This window comes from Schistocerca americana, chromosome X (assembly GCF_021461395.2).
Source record: "Schistocerca americana isolate TAMUIC-IGC-003095 chromosome X, iqSchAmer2.1, whole genome shotgun sequence".
Classification (NCBI taxonomy): Eukaryota; Metazoa; Arthropoda; class Insecta; order Orthoptera; family Acrididae; genus Schistocerca; species Schistocerca americana.
Window position 1 is genome coordinate 473,619,074 of NC_060130.1, and position 16,007 is coordinate 473,635,080.

Genomic DNA, 16,007 nt, shown 5'->3' on the forward strand with positions numbered 1-16,007 from the left:
GACAGTAATTAGACTTTTGGCAGACTCTTTTGGTTCTGTATTTTACTTCCTCTTTCTGAACAGTAATAGTTGATCAGGAATTCAACACTGCATTAAATACTTGTACTATAGACACTCTTGCCCATTCAATCATGTGCGTAACGCCTTCTCCCTCTCCTCTGTGCACTCACTTACATTCCATATGACCAACAAAGCACTTTTGAGGAATCAGCCTGCAGTTCATTATGCTTTTTAAATGTTTTGTGCATAACTTTGTTTTATTCTTTCAGCACCCCCGTAACCCAACACCTGATGATATCCACAATAGTGCTACTGAAGGAGATTCGGACGAGGTGCAAGTTATATACGAAAGGAAAAAACATGTAAGTATTCACATTTTTCATGCACAAGAAACATTAAATTTTCCTATGTATTTATTTATTCCAGTCATCTATTAGGTCATCTCGTCGTCCCTCCTGTGTCCGTCCATCTCCTCTTATCTGTGCCTCTCCCCTCTTTCCCCTCCACTGTCTGTCCATCTTCTCATCCTCCCTTCTCTCTCTACATTATCACACTCACCCCAATAGGGGGATGGTGGCTCTTACCTGTACAGTATTTCTTTCCAGATGGTAACTAATATGTGTACCAAATTTGATTGAAATCATCCATGGGTTTTGGATGAGCTTTTTGTCCATGGCTTTGATTGCATACACACATCCAGTATATTTACCCATATTTAATGCATGTTTGTACATGTATTTCATCTGTATGTGTAACAAATTTCACCTTGCAGTTTTATTTCCACGCACCGTAATGTTTATGACTCATATCTCCTGAACCAGGTGCTGTATAGTCATATAATTTTGCTAGTACATCCAGTTATATATGTGCCTACTGTCTGCAAAATGTGTTGTGAATGGAAGTAATAAATTAAAAAACATGCACGATGCGGCAGTTTCTCATGCATCTCAGTGTTTCTGACGTCGTAACTGCTGAACTGTTCATTGTAAAATGACGTATTTGCCTAGGTACATTCACTGACATATGTGGATACTGTCTGTGAAATCCTTCAAGAATTGAGTTAACAGTAAAGAAGTACTAAATTAGGCCATCAGACATGATACGGAAGTTTTTTCTTTGGTCTCAGTGTTATCTCCTGAACTGTGTGTTGTACAGTGATATATTTTTGTAGTTACATTCAGCAACAGATTTGAATACCATCTACAAAAAGTGTTGTGAGTAGAGTTAGTAGCAATGAAGCAATAAATTTAAATGTCTTGCATGATGCAGTTGTTTTTCACACATTCAGTGTTTATGACATCAATATCCTTAACTAAGTGTCTCAGAATGATGTAATTTTTCTTGTACATTCAGTGATATTTGTGAATACTGTCTGCACAATGTGTCACAAATACAGTCAGTAGTAAAGGAGTAATAAATTAAAATGTCGTGCTTCATGTGGCACTGTTACTGCATGAACAGTGAAAATGTAGTAAGCTACTAACTTTTCTCCTTTTATGATTCTACATGGGGCAGTGAGAAAAAGTTTTGTAAAGGTCTGAAATTACGTGTAACGTCTGTTGCAAGTTTCTGAGTGCTCTCATTCTCAAATACTGGATAAATAAATGTAGGGTATTCTCACATCATGAGCTAAGCTGCTTTTTCACCCCCACCCCCACCCTTTTGATAAGTACATGGTTCTTACACTCACAGTGACTCTTTCCAGACAGTAAATGATATGTGTACTATGGTGGAAATCGATCCTGTGGTTTAGGAGGAAATGTGGAACATACATACATAAGCATACATACATGTACATCCATTTTTATGATCTGCGTGGATTCCATAGCTTTCAAGAATGATACATTATGTATATTTTGAAATAAAGAAGAAGTTACATTGATATTTTACATGTTATTACCTTAAGGCATAGGATTCGAAGACACGCAGGCATGGAGTGTCATTTAACTTGTGGGTAAAAAATGTTGTACCATAGCTACATGTTTAGTGATAGTTGAATAAATAAATGAGTGTGATTGTATCTCTAGGAACCTTATTGTTTGGTCAGTTATAAACATTGTAAGTTATGAATACAGGTGTACTGAAACAATAGTTTACCCAAAGAAACATATGGAGACTTAATTTGGCTGGTGGATTTTGCAGCAACTGTGAATCGTGAGGTTTTGTTTGATATGGGGAGTGGAGAAATTAGCTCTGCCCTGCGCTTGGATTACCACATGGACAGGGGAAGGGGTAAGCAATGGCCACCTCCATCATGCAATGCTGGAAACCTAAGCAATGGCATCTGTGTTTAGCTTTTTGGAGCACTATCAATGTAATACTGGCTGGCACTGTGAGTGAACACATAAATAATTCAACTAAACTGAAATGACTTCATGGTTTCAAGTGGTCAGTAAAGATGTATACTTTTTACAATATACAGGGTGATGCTGTCTACCTAGTTCTGTCTGTCAGAATTGTTTTAAGGCATTGGTGCCAATTTCACTTATCTAAATGGAACTGTAGTAATTTCTGGAGCTTGTGTTGTAGAATTCAAAGAGACGAATTCAACCATGTTTTGCTCTAAGAAATCTGATCAGTAATTGTGGAGAAATTGTAACATTTAGAACTCAAGATGTATGTATTTTCCAACATCAAGCCAATGAATCATCTTGGGGTTGAAGCTCTTTTTTTCTGTGTTTGCTTTAGCAATATGTATGTTTTGGATAGGGTCCACCTTTAGCAAAACACATTTTTGTTTTTTAACCCAAACATATTTCACTGTAGTTGCAGTGGGCTTTCATTTTCCATCTGTTAAAGATAAAGAGTGTTCTTTGCTGTTTGTATACATGTAGCTATTAGTTTTTAGATAGTAATTACAAATATTTGAAAAAAAAACCACATAAATTACGAATTCATGCCTAATGTGTTGTGTTTATTTAATTCTATGTGTGTGTCTATTTACATAATGTTTTACTTACATTTTCCTTTTAATCATCTTCATCACTGTTGAACACTATATATTGAGTTGTCACTGTCCCTGTCACTGTCACTGTAACTGTTTCACATAGAATTAATTAATTTCAGACATATAAATAACAAGTTTTCAAATCGTAATTTTGGCTTAAACAGTTTGTCTACTTTAAGGTATAAGTGGTTTCAGATGACAAACTGTGCAAAAAAATGGTCACTGTAGAAGCACAACACATTAGAAAAACCACACCATGTGGTAAAAAGGTATGAATTCATAATTTATGTGTTTTTTCAGTTATCTGTAATTACAATCTAAAAACTAGTAGCTACATGTATACAAACAGCAAAGAACACTCTTTATCTTTAACAGATGGAAAATGAAAGCCCACTGAAGATGCTGCAGCTGCAGTGAAACATGTTTGGGTTAAAAAACAAAAATGTGTTTTGCTAAAGGCAGACCCTATCCAAAAACATACATATCAAGCCAATTGCTGTCTATAGTGGAAGTTTGTATTATGTTTCTAAACAGCCACATTTGGCTAGTGGGACGGTTCATTTTCATGCAACTGGAGGTCTAGTTATTGATTTGAAATAGTTGATAAGAATTTAAATTAAAACTGTGGAATACAGAGGATGTAGCCTGTTGGGACAGTTTGTGGTGTCACTGCCAGACACCACACTTGCTAGGTGGTAGCCTATAAATCGGCCGCGATCTGTTAGTATACGCCGGACCCACGTGTCGCCACTATCAGTGATTGCAGACCGAGCGCCGCCACACGGCAGGTCTAGAGACACTTCCTAGCACTCGCCCCAGTTGTACAGCCGACTTTGCTAGCGATGGTTCACTGACAAATTAGGCTCTCATTTGCCGAGACGATAGCCTTCAGCTACGTCATTTGCTACGACCTAGCAAGGTGCCATTAGCAGTTACTATTGATGCTGTAAAACATGTACCGTCAAGAGCGATGTTCACCAATTATGGATTAAAGTTAAGTATTCCAGCAGCTACGTATGTTATTGGCTATATTAATTACCTTGTCCTGCTCCAGACCTCACGCCAGCCTGCATGAGCTTAAACGCGTGCCTTTCGGCTTCCTCATAGTGGCTTGGCTGTCTTGCCAAGCCACAACACAGTTCACCAGTGAAGTATGGTATCAGTTCTGGTATTGTTCCTACCAAAGCCTTGGAAGAATGGTGAATCTCACAAGCAGAATAGATTTGAGAAACAGGAAATTGAGCTATAAAGATCGTTAAGTGATCTTTTTGCTCTACACAGTTACAATGTAAAATTACATCACTAACAATAAAAAGGATTTAACTGAGAAAGTGGTAAGAAACATTTCCATTCATGTCATCAAGTGTTTGCAGTGCCCACCACCAACTCCAATACATATTTACAGACTCTAATGTAGGCTGAAGACATTCCTTAAATGTCATTGTGTATACTGAAACAGTGCCATGTTATAGATGCTCTTAGGTCTTTGCAACTTGTGTACTGATTTTCAACTGTCGTCATATCCGAGAGAAAAAAGTCCATTGGAGTCAAATTGGGTGGATGTATACACCAACTGGCAATGTCTTCACATTATATTCAGCACCCATAGAAAGAGTTGGGCAACAGCTTCCTAGGTACCTGTGAGTAGCGAGCCCCTTTCCTGCTTGGGATGCTCATGGTATTTTTTGTGAAGGTATCTGTCCATGAATTTCTAAGAATGAAATAGCCATACTCACCCTATGTGGTTGCTCTGTCCAGAATACGAGCAGACAATATTCTTCCTAACACTCAGCTGGAATCAGTCATTTACCTAAACCAACTGAAGATGAAATGTACTGGGAATCAGACAGTATGTTGTTTAGGGGCAAACCTTGTAAATGTGACTTAATAAAAGGTGAGAATAATCTCTGAGATTTGAAGTCTGATAAAGTCATGCTTATTCATCCAGCTCATCAGGGCAATGCTACTATAAAATTGAGGGAAGAAGACTTCAGAAGCAAAATGTGGAACATATTAGAACCAAGGAGATTTAGAAAGCTTAGTTGAGATACCACCAGTTTTGTACTAAGTTTAGTGGACAAATAAATTAAAGGATCTCCAATTTCTCCCATTGACAAGAAGTGTCTCATCACATTAGAAATGTTGCCACCTTGACAGTGGTTTACCAAAATTGGAAAAACCAGGCATTCCATTATGATTGTTAGCAGTATTGATTGCCCACCCAGTGGAATTGCAAAACACGTGGCAACTCACCTACAGCCATTTATATGAAAAAGTGTCGTATATTAAATATTCTGATTGCTTTATTGAAAAAAATAAAGTTTCTCTCAGTGAGTCCTAGAGGTAGCTTGGCCAGTTTTGATGCTGTATAGTTGATTGAGGTGAAGTTGCAGATGGAACATATTTTTATGAAGAATATGACAAATCCCTTTAAACATTGTCTTTCATCAGCTTACTTTCAGTGTGACAACAAATTATAGGAGCAAACTGATATTGTGGTCAAGCGGTCCCATTCAGTGCATTTGTAGTGTATGGAAAAATTAGAAGAAGCAACCCTTCAGATGGACAAGAAGAAATCTACTTCTTGGTTTTAGTATGTTGGTGACATCTTCAATATATGTTATTGCAGAGCAAACAAACTCTTGAAATTTCTGAATTTCCTGAGTAATAATAATTCTGATGTAAAGTTCACAATAGAAATAGAATAAGAACATCAAATTTCATTGTTATATAAGCAAGTACTTAGAAAATCTTACGGAACTTGGGGGCAAACAATCTATAGGAAGTCCACTCATGTGGAAATACCATCAAAGAAATTCCAATCACCATCTCAAAGGAGAAATGGAGTAAGAAAGACATAGGTGGAATGGGCTAAATAAATCTGTGACCTTGATACTTGGAGAAGGAGCTCAGTCATTTAAGAAATACTTTCAGAAGAAATAAATGCTTTGATTACAAGAGATAAATAGGATAACACACACACTAAAAGGTTTGGAGATTCTGTCATTAAAAGAAAGAAAGAGAGAGAGAGAGAGAGAGAGAGAGAGAGAGAGAGAGAGAGAGAGAGAGAGAGAGAGAGAGAGAGGGAGCACTAAAGGGAAAGTTTTATTTCCATATTTCCATTCATAAATAAAGCACAGATTACATCAGCATACTGCTACGAAGACATGGTATTGACACTGTGATTAAACTGACAAGTAAAGGACATGGATATTTGAATACTATGAAGAACCCATGATCACTGCGTGTCACGGCAGAAGTGTGCAAAAGTTCTTGCACATTCGTCAGTTGCACATGTGAACATAAGCACCAATGCCTAGCTTAAAGAACATAAGAGGATTTATTGTCATGGTAACACTGTTAAATCACCAGCAGCAGACGATGCACTGAGATTAGGAAATCACCAAATTCAATTCCTGGTACTGTAGGTCTATCGAGTTCCAGTCATTACTGTGCTAGGATCTAAAGAGATGCAATAGAAACTCAAAACAGAAAAACAGCTTAAACAGAAAAGTAATTGTAGACCTTAGTGCTAAATAAAGCAAACAGCACCATTTCTTCCACAGTACAAGCTCTATAAAATGCGCTAATGCAAGTCCGTGATCTGTAGCAGTGGTTGAGTGAATCCATGACCATACCATTGCAGGCTATGTTTAAAGATTTCAGCTTGTTCAACATGTTTGAGTTAAAAAAATCAATAGCCATATCTTTATAGCTTCTGAAGATGTCATTAGCTTTAGGAGATCAAACTTTACACTCAGGAACATGCCATAGATAATGGTCCAATGCCAATATAATTAAAGTCGCCAGAGATATTTAATTATCTAAGTGTGTAAGAAAGAGTCTGCCATGCAGAATGTAACCAGTGTTTGATAATGTGAAATAAACAGGCAGAATAAAAAGCCACATCTTCTTGGTACCCTTTTATACCTGTTTCATAATGGTGCAACATTCTCCCTTCCTCAGTATGCATAATATCGTATTTCCTTATTTGGACGTGGAATCATGAACTTTAGCATAAGATAGCAATCAGTCTGATATTCAGTACAGAGAAATATTAAATGAGTTAAAGGTTCCACAGAATGAAACTTGAATGAATTTGCCATTTTGAGGTCTGTGATACTAGCAACAAATATTTACTATAGTTCCATTTGTACAAACAACATAGATACTAATACCTTTCTCATATAGGGAAACATCAAGAGACTGTATGTCATTTAACGAGGAGTTCCTGAAATTCATCAGAGTTGTAACATAATTGTGATACCTTAAGTCATACCCTAAATATTTCAAGTGATCAGCATTGCTGAATCACCGTCTACATGTCACTTCTCAATAGGAAAAACAAAGAGAACATGTGAAATTTTCACACTTTGATTGTTTTAAATAATGATAGTATTTGGAATAAGTGCATTTGTTGGCATAAGGGTAGTTGTGGGACTGAAGAGAAAACATCTTTAACAATGAATCAAATGATGTGAAATAATAACCATGAATTTATGATACGTCATTGTACACACAGTTCCATGAATTACTGCTTGTAATTTGTAAATTTTGATCATAATATTAATGTTTACTCGTCACTGAAGAGAAGTTTAATGACAAATACTAATATAAAATTGTCAGAAGTAAATAAATGTAGAATGTATAGGTTAGAATGTACTATTCACTTCTTACATGGTATATCACTAATGCCACAATAACATATAACTGTACTTTAAGATTTTAATGCACTTCTTACTTTGTGTAAGCACGTTAGCCCATAGTAACAATACGTAAATCATTATTCAAGTCAACAATGACAGCTATGTTTATTGTTTCAGAAAGTACATTTGTTCGGAAAAGTCAACTTGTATGACAGGCAGAGATAATGAACTACCACAAGTGGTCATGGTTATTACCTATGCCAATGCTGTAACATATTATCCAGTTAATAAGTACTTTAAAACAAATAAAATGGTACTTGTAATAAGATTATATAGAAAGGGAGTCTCTTATTCATCACTAATAAATTAACTTCGTATAATACAGGTATTCAGCTGGTCAGCCATGATGCCCCTTTTGCGTATGATAGTTAAAAGTCCCTTTTATCTTAAAATAGTCATGAAATGGTAAGTTTTAGTTAAAAATTAATATGAAGTGTCAGAAGTTGGTTCAAAAACCTTTCTAACAATACCATATTCATCCCAGTTTGATTAGTATGTGTTGAGAAAAAGGGATGTTGAATTGAGAAACGATAGATTTTGCCATGCTGTTGTGGTGATGTGTAAACAAGAAAACAAAAATGACAAATTAACTGCACCAATTTAATGTAGTTAATAAAATTTCATTGACTGCATTTTTAAATAATTTGCAATAGCTCCAGTTCTTCTCTCAAAGTACTGTATTTTACATGCCTAGTAATAGCCTGAAATGAATTGCCATAGAGTTTCTATAAATTTGCTACTGACAAGTCTTCTGTGATACTGTTCCTGTGCTAATTCCACACTGTCCATGTTACAATTTTTTCTTTTGTAGTGTTTATCTCTTCCTACAGGACCTGTTATTGCTTTCATGGCAAATTTATTTTTGGTTTTATTTTGTGGCCGGATCCTCATCCTGTTATATCAGTCATCAGTTAATCCAAGGAAGGAAGGCCTGTGCGTCATCTGCCTTTGAATCATATAAATTTTGTTCACTGTGTCATTGCATTGTAGCTATTTAGATGTCCTTTTTTAGGCAGATGTTGTGGACAACTCCAGCATTTCCCTAAATAAGTGTGGAAAATGCCTAAAACCGTACTCAGGCTAGCTAGTGTACCAGACCAGTGGTCCTTAATCTCACACGTAGATTCGGTCTGGGCCTGGGTCACATCCCCATCTTTCAAGCTAGTGTGCTGCACCTTAAGGTAGACCAGGGTTGGCCATGGAGTGCAAAACTTAAAAACTTCACATATGCACAATGTGCTGCCCACATGTGATCTCGGCACTACTTGGTATGTCTACTTTGCACCATCGTTCTTGGTATACCGTGACATTTAATTTATCAATGGGATGAGACACTTTCTTCCAGCATTTGCGGCTTGTTTTGGTCAGCATGAATTTCTTCAGTTAAACAGAATCATAGTATATGTGCTGTTTATCCTTCAGTATTTGTTTGCAGTATAGAGGAAGGTCACAGGTCCAATGGCTGCGCAAAAAGAGGCACTATCACAATCCTACAAAAATGAATAGGAATCTCAGAGGAGGATGATATCATCTCTCGGTATCTATTATGTAGCCTTGTAATCAGTGGGTAGTGCAGAATTGCTATGAAGGGGCATTACAACACCATGCAAATAAAATTTAAAGATGTAGTTGATGATGAAAGACTTAAATTTTTTATGATCAACTGAAGATTTGTACAGTGTTCATTGTTCTTTTTGTGTTAAAGATGCAGGCATGGAACACATGATAGAATTGATGGTGTGAATTGTAAATTTTCTGAAGGCATATGCATTATTGCTTTGTCAGTCGCAACAGTCTTTGACAGAACTGAACGAAAGTATGGAGATGTTATATATTACAGCAAAGTATGTTGGTTAAGTCAAAGGACATGTGTGGAATGAGTTTTTGACTTAACAGCCACTATTGTTGAATTTATGAAGGGAAAATGAAAGCAATAATGAAAGTTAGAAGATGTGGAATGGATTGCAGAACTTGCATTTTAAATAAAACTGTCCTCAGTAAGACATTACAGGGTGAGAAGCAAGTTATTTCTGATTTTATGGCAAAAATGGGTGCATTTAAAAAGAATATTGCATTGTGCAAGGGACAACTTCTGATAAGGAACACCATGATGTCCCTAAGCTCACTGGTATTAAAGGAAACACGAAATTTGGACAGTCCATTGTGGTGTTGAAAGACTTTCAGGAATAGCTTTCTAAACATTCGAGGACACTGCCAATCTTAAATGTGGTTTTGAGCTGTGTTCAAGGCCATTTGCCATTTCAGTAAAAAGCACCCGTGTTGCATCTGCAAATGGACCTGGTCGATATGTAATGTAATTCATGTTTAAAAGGCAGATTCTTTTATTTTAAAACTGTCCAGGAATTGTATGTTGTTTTCCTCAGGAAGAGTTTCCACATCTTCATAATAAGGTTGTAAAAGTGATGATTAAATATGTGCTGGAAAAGCACATAAGCCCCAATTACGTTTGGGCCAGATATAAATTTTGTTATGACTTCAGTGTGCCAAAAATAGTTAAATAACACAAAAAATGCATTTTGTTTGTGATATTCATTGTTGAGAATTATTATATATGAAACAAAGCCACATGCTGCACTTTTGCAGTTTACGCCCCCCCCCCCCCCCTCCACCCCCCCCCCTTCTAATCTCATCCAGACAGTGTTGTGTGGTAGAGAGAGTGGGGGACTTATACACTTGTCTGAGAGAGATTCACACGCGTGCATGAGCACCACACCTTGAGCACAGTTCTTGGCCATCTCTGAGCAATACAAATAGGTTGTCCAGGTCATAATTGTACAGTTAAAAATGGAATCATTTCTCTGTACCCATGACATTGATGATGAAGTCCATCCTTCTTGATAGAGCGTAGGGGAACGATGCGGGAGACCTGCACCGCTGTACTAGTCAAGGTCCTAATGGAAGTGGTTTTCCGTTGCCTTCCTCCAACCATAATGGGGATGAGTGATGATGAGGAAGACGACACAACAACACCCACTCATCTCGGGGCAGGTGAAAATCCCTGACCTGCCGGGAATCGAACACGGGACCCTGTGCTTGGGAAGCGAGAACACTACCATGAGAGCATGAGCTGTGGTCACCCATGACATTACCTACATAAAATTTGTGAATATGTTTATTGATCTGAATACAAGGAAATAGTCATGTTACTTATGCTGTTACCTCAGGAATAACTCTCCTTTGGAGCCATTCAACTTTCCTCAGTTTATTTGTGCAGTGGTAATATACTATTGTTATATGTTATGATGAACCTTGTCTGAAAGCTAATCATTTCCTGCCTTTTTTTTAGATGCCTCTTGGCTACACACAGCTTCCTCTCTTTGGTTTATCGTGATCTGTCCTCTTACACGTATTATATTTATCCTAAATTTACCATTGTTACATGTTGTTTTAAGTTACTGTGATAACACTGATAACCCCCTTTGCAACCTACACTTCAAGTATAAGGAAAGAATAACAAAAGAACACTTAAATGTTTCTTGGCGAAACAGAGAGAGTTAAGAAATTTGATGTTGGCAGTTGTAGACCAGTAGAGAGGGAAAGATCTTGAAACCACATGAACATCTGCATGGCACAAATTGTTTGCTTGTTTTTTAAAAATATCCTGTCAATTTGGATTTGAAAATAGTTCATGAAAGTTCTTTGTATATGGGCTTGTAAGGTATAAGAGGCATTACAGTAATAAAAAGCGATGAAATAGAACACGATGAAAGTTAGATTGTTAAATTGAGGAAAAGTTAAGAGACAGTAATTGACATATGCTCAAGTGCCAATATTATAGATAATGACATAAGTAATAAACAGCTTTCATAGCGCACAGAGTAATATAAAAACTATAAAACAAATAGCTAAAGAAGCCACAATGAAAGGGTTGGGTTGGGTTGTTTTGGGGGAAGAGACCAAACTGCGAGGTCATCGGTCTCATCGGGTTAGGGAAGGACGGGAAAGGAAGTCGGCTGTGCCCTTTCAAAGGAACCATCCAGGCATTTGCCTGGAGCGATTTAGGGAAATCACGGAAAACCTAAACCAGGATGGCCGGACACGGGATTGAACTGTCGTCCTCCCGAATGCGAGTCCAGTGTAATAACCACTGCGCCACCTCGCTTGGTCACAATGAAAGAAAACATACTGTTGACATAATCGGCGCCCTCTGTTAGTGCTAACGCTAGAATTACACATAGACAAGAAGTGTTTAGAGGAACGTGAGTGCCAGAAGGCCCCTTGTTCCCTGCGGCATGCCACTGCAAGGAAAGAATGATAAAATTCCATACCAGTGCATGAACAATATTATTTAGTTAATGCAGTATATTAAATGAACAGAGCGGGAACAAGAAAATACTAGAGTTATGGGTACAACATACAAAAACGAAGTAAATATGTAAGGCACTCTATACTGGGTGAAACTATCAAATTGTATAGAGTGCCTTACATATTTACTGGGTGAAACTATCAAATTGTATAGAGTGCCTTACATATTTACTTCGTTTTTGTACATTGTATGCATAACTCTAGCACTGGTATGCAATTTTATCATTCTTTTCTTGCAACAGCGTGCCACAGGGTAGGAGGGGTCCTCTGACGGTCACGTTCTTCTAACCACTTCTCTCCTATGCGTAATTCTGCCATTAGCATTAACAGAGGGCACTGATTATGCGCAGCAGTATGTTTTCTTTAATTGTGGCTTTCTTTAGCTATTTGTTTTATAGTTCTTATATTACTCTGTGCGCTATGAAAGCTGTTTATTACTTATGTCATTATCTAGAATATTGGCACTTGAGCATATGTCAATTACTGTCTCTTAACTTTTCCTCAATTTAACAATCTTAACTTTCGTCGTGTTCTATTTCATCGCTTTTTATCACTGTAATGCCTCTTATACCTTACAAGCCCATTACAGATTTTATCGATTATATACCCCCTGTATTATTTTACGCTGTTCAGTTAATCATTGAAGACTTGTGTATGCCTACAGTAGTGACATCTGGTGAACTTACAACACAAATATCTTGTGGCTACTGTACAACAGTTTGTTTTGAACAGTAGTGCTGCTGACAACATGACTCATGCATATGCTGTTATATATATATATTTGATGATGCTGGTGCTGATTTTGCATTTAACATTTGACGATGCCACTATGGCTGCAGGACATTAGGACATTGTTTTCATAAAACAGGTATGCCTCTTCATACTTAACGTGCACAGATGCATATGTATTTATGTTTCCCATATTTTGCTCCAGATTTGAAGATGGTCATTATAGACTGACACTGGTAATCTGTTGACAAAAAATTTTGTGACCATAGACGTAAAGTAAAGGAAATTTTTACTAACATTACCACAGCATATACTTATTTTGACCTAAAAACATACAATATGAGATGCTTGAGGACAACTTCATTATAGGAAACAATATTTTTAGTATAGAAGTGTATGTGTTAATAACAGGATACACCCAGTTTCTTAGGCCTGAAAAACCAAGAAAGTCTTCCATTACCAGTTATGGAAAGTAGCTTCTAGTGTTTTGCTTTCACCTGTAATAAAGTGTAATTACGAATTGTTTCAGGTGTCCACCTCTCCGGTTGTAAAATATCAAAAAAGTGCAGTTCTGCAAGAGGAGGCAGGTCATTTTAGTGTGGGCGTAAAAGTTGCGGTAAGTATATGTCAAATGAACATGTTACAATGTGAATAATATGCTAATTGCAATTATTGACATCTAGATTTATTTATCTTTCTGTTAACACTCAAGGGAGGGAGGGCTAATTTTCACATCAGACAAAATTATTTTTCTCAGGTAGCTGAACATTTATTCACATGAATAAAATGTAGACCCTATGTTATTACTAGCAAAAGTTTATGGAAGGTCCTTATTACAAAGTTATCAGATTCATAACACTTTTCTTTGTCAGTTTTATTAAACTCATTCTGTATTAGCTGCCGTGTCATAATATTGAATAGTTCAAACACCAAAATAATCAGATATTATGATACAAAAGAACACCCACTAAAATTTTAGTTAATTTGACATTACTTCCATTTTTCTCTGGACTTCAAGGAAGTAATTAATACCTGAAAATGGAATATCTGATGTGCTTGACAATATTTTGAGCAAAAAGTAACAATTTTAGACTCACATACTGTCATTCTTTTTTGATCATTGTTGTTAGATTCTTGTGAAAGATTACTGAAGTGAGAAATTCATTTTTCTGCTAACATGTTTGTCCTTTAAAAGAAAAATCATATGCTTACAGTTTGGTAAACTCCACAGAAATAAAATGCTGGGTCATATAAGAATCTTTACATTTAATAGAAAACCTGACAATTAAAAAAACTACTATTTAAGTAGCAGAAACATTTCATTCATGAAAAGTGTAACAGCAAAGACAAATTACAAGCAGGCAGATTTGAACTGATTTCACTCTGAGCAATGAGCATAAGAAAAGGGGTGGGAGAGGGAGAAACTGAAACATGGTAGAACACTTGAAATGAAGAGAGGATGGAAGAAAGTGGCATGACTGATTGAGAAGAGGAAAGACAAAGACTTGTAAGTGGGGGAAGATAGAAGCTTTTGCACTACAGTTTGACAGAGAGGAAATGGCAGTGGGCATTTAACACAGTGCAGAGTAGCTTATTCCAGAAGTGAACAACAGCTACAGAAAGGAGTCAGGTAATGTTTGTATTTTATGGTTGCACACAGCTTGGATACTTGATATGTGACACCTGTTGTGATTATTGTGAGATACTGAGGTGCATGTGCAGCAGGAAGATGATGAATGGGATATAGCATATGGTAATCACGTAACTTGTCTGATGGCAACCATCCTAAGTGGATGTATGAGGCACTGACATGGTAAATAGACAGATATTGCACATTTAATGCACAAAGGCACTCATTGTTAGCAGTAATCTACTGTAGTTTCAACTAGTAGTACAATGTTGGATTAAATCACAATATAGAGGTTCTGCAGAACAAGTGGTTGCATGTGTTTGTTTCACATCCTGTGGGAATATGTGCGAAAACTTGTGGAGGGTATAGAGCATGTGGGAGTCTTTTTGCATGTGGTGACAGTATCCTCTGTTAGTTAAGTGCTCATCAAAAGTTACACCAAAGTTTTTCACCATTTTCTGATTTGGTATTGGGATACCATTGAGAAGAATAGGAGACAATATTTTGCAAAATCAAGAACTTCTTAATTTCTGATGGGGATACTAAAATTACTTGTGACTTTGTCACATTTAATATGAGACCTTAGTTTTGCTGAAGTCTAGTAGTGCCAATATTGTGGCCTCATGGTTGTCATTGTATGTTACAGGTGATCAGTTATCTTAATTAGGGCAGGGTTTGTGCTGTGGTGTCTAAGTAAACAGGCCAGGTATGCCATATAAGTGAATTTGTGTAAATATTCAGTTGATTTATTGTGGGCAGTATGGTTCAGGGCTTTGGAAACAGTAGGCAAGGTAGTAATTGGTTCTTAATGGAAAATGATTGCGAGGTTTTGTTCTTAGGAACTTAACTATCTGCACAGGTGTGACAATGTCGCTACGTTTCATGATCAGCACAGATATTTCACAGACTAACAGTGGCTTGATAATACCTGGGGAACAAAACCCTGTGAGAGAAAAATGAACATGCTATTGAGTCAGTCTACAGGAAGCAGAGAGTCTGAACCCATGTAGAGATGGACACAGGAATGACTCAACATGCAGCTGGTGTGGACGGCTAATAGCTAAGCTAAGCACTCAGCAAAATTACACGGCACAAAGTGCAAGATGATGTCTGTGGTGGTTGAACTCCAGATAGGCAGTGGCCCGCCTGGGCTACTGCTGCCTGCTGGTAAACACCTCACCAACAGGTCTGCCCCTACTACTTTCTGTGGCAGGATTTTGCATTATCCTACTGTGCTATCCATGTCAGCTCATTTATGTCATTCATGGTGTCTACTGGTGGGAATACTAACTCCCTCCATCCTGAAAAGACCGTGTAGGGCTGAAAATGACCAGACTTGGGCCCCAACTCCGGCGAAGAACCAGAGAGGCCCCTGGAGAACTCGCCAGCTGATCGACCTCTGAAGTAGACAACGGTATCGCAACTGGCTCCACTGGAAGGGCAGAAGGGCCCAGAGACTGAGGCAGTAGTGGTTGACCAGCAGCAGCAGTGGAGGCGGCCTAGCCTCCATCGGTGGGTGGGGGGCAGAGGGGGGGTGGGGGTTGGGGGTGAGGTGAGGGGCGAGGAGTAAGGCTGATCAAAATCCATGGGCTCCACATTGGCAGGCGTAGGTGTGAGATTCACTGGGGGCCGTGGTTGCAGGTGACGGGAGGACAGCGGAGGGCATGGA

At 37.7% G+C, this 16,007-nt stretch overlaps 1 protein-coding gene across 1 annotated transcript in view; it reads left to right on the top strand.

The window, feature by feature from the left end:
- LOC124554842 overlaps positions 1-16,007 on the top strand; it is a 511,599-nt gene that overhangs the window by 209,702 nt on the left and 285,890 nt on the right. The window contains exons 14-15 of the mRNA XM_047128504.1: positions 270-362; positions 13,238-13,324. Coding sequence (XP_046984460.1) covers positions 270-362; positions 13,238-13,324 — 180 coding nt within the window. The remainder of the gene's footprint in view (positions 1-269; positions 363-13,237; positions 13,325-16,007) is intronic.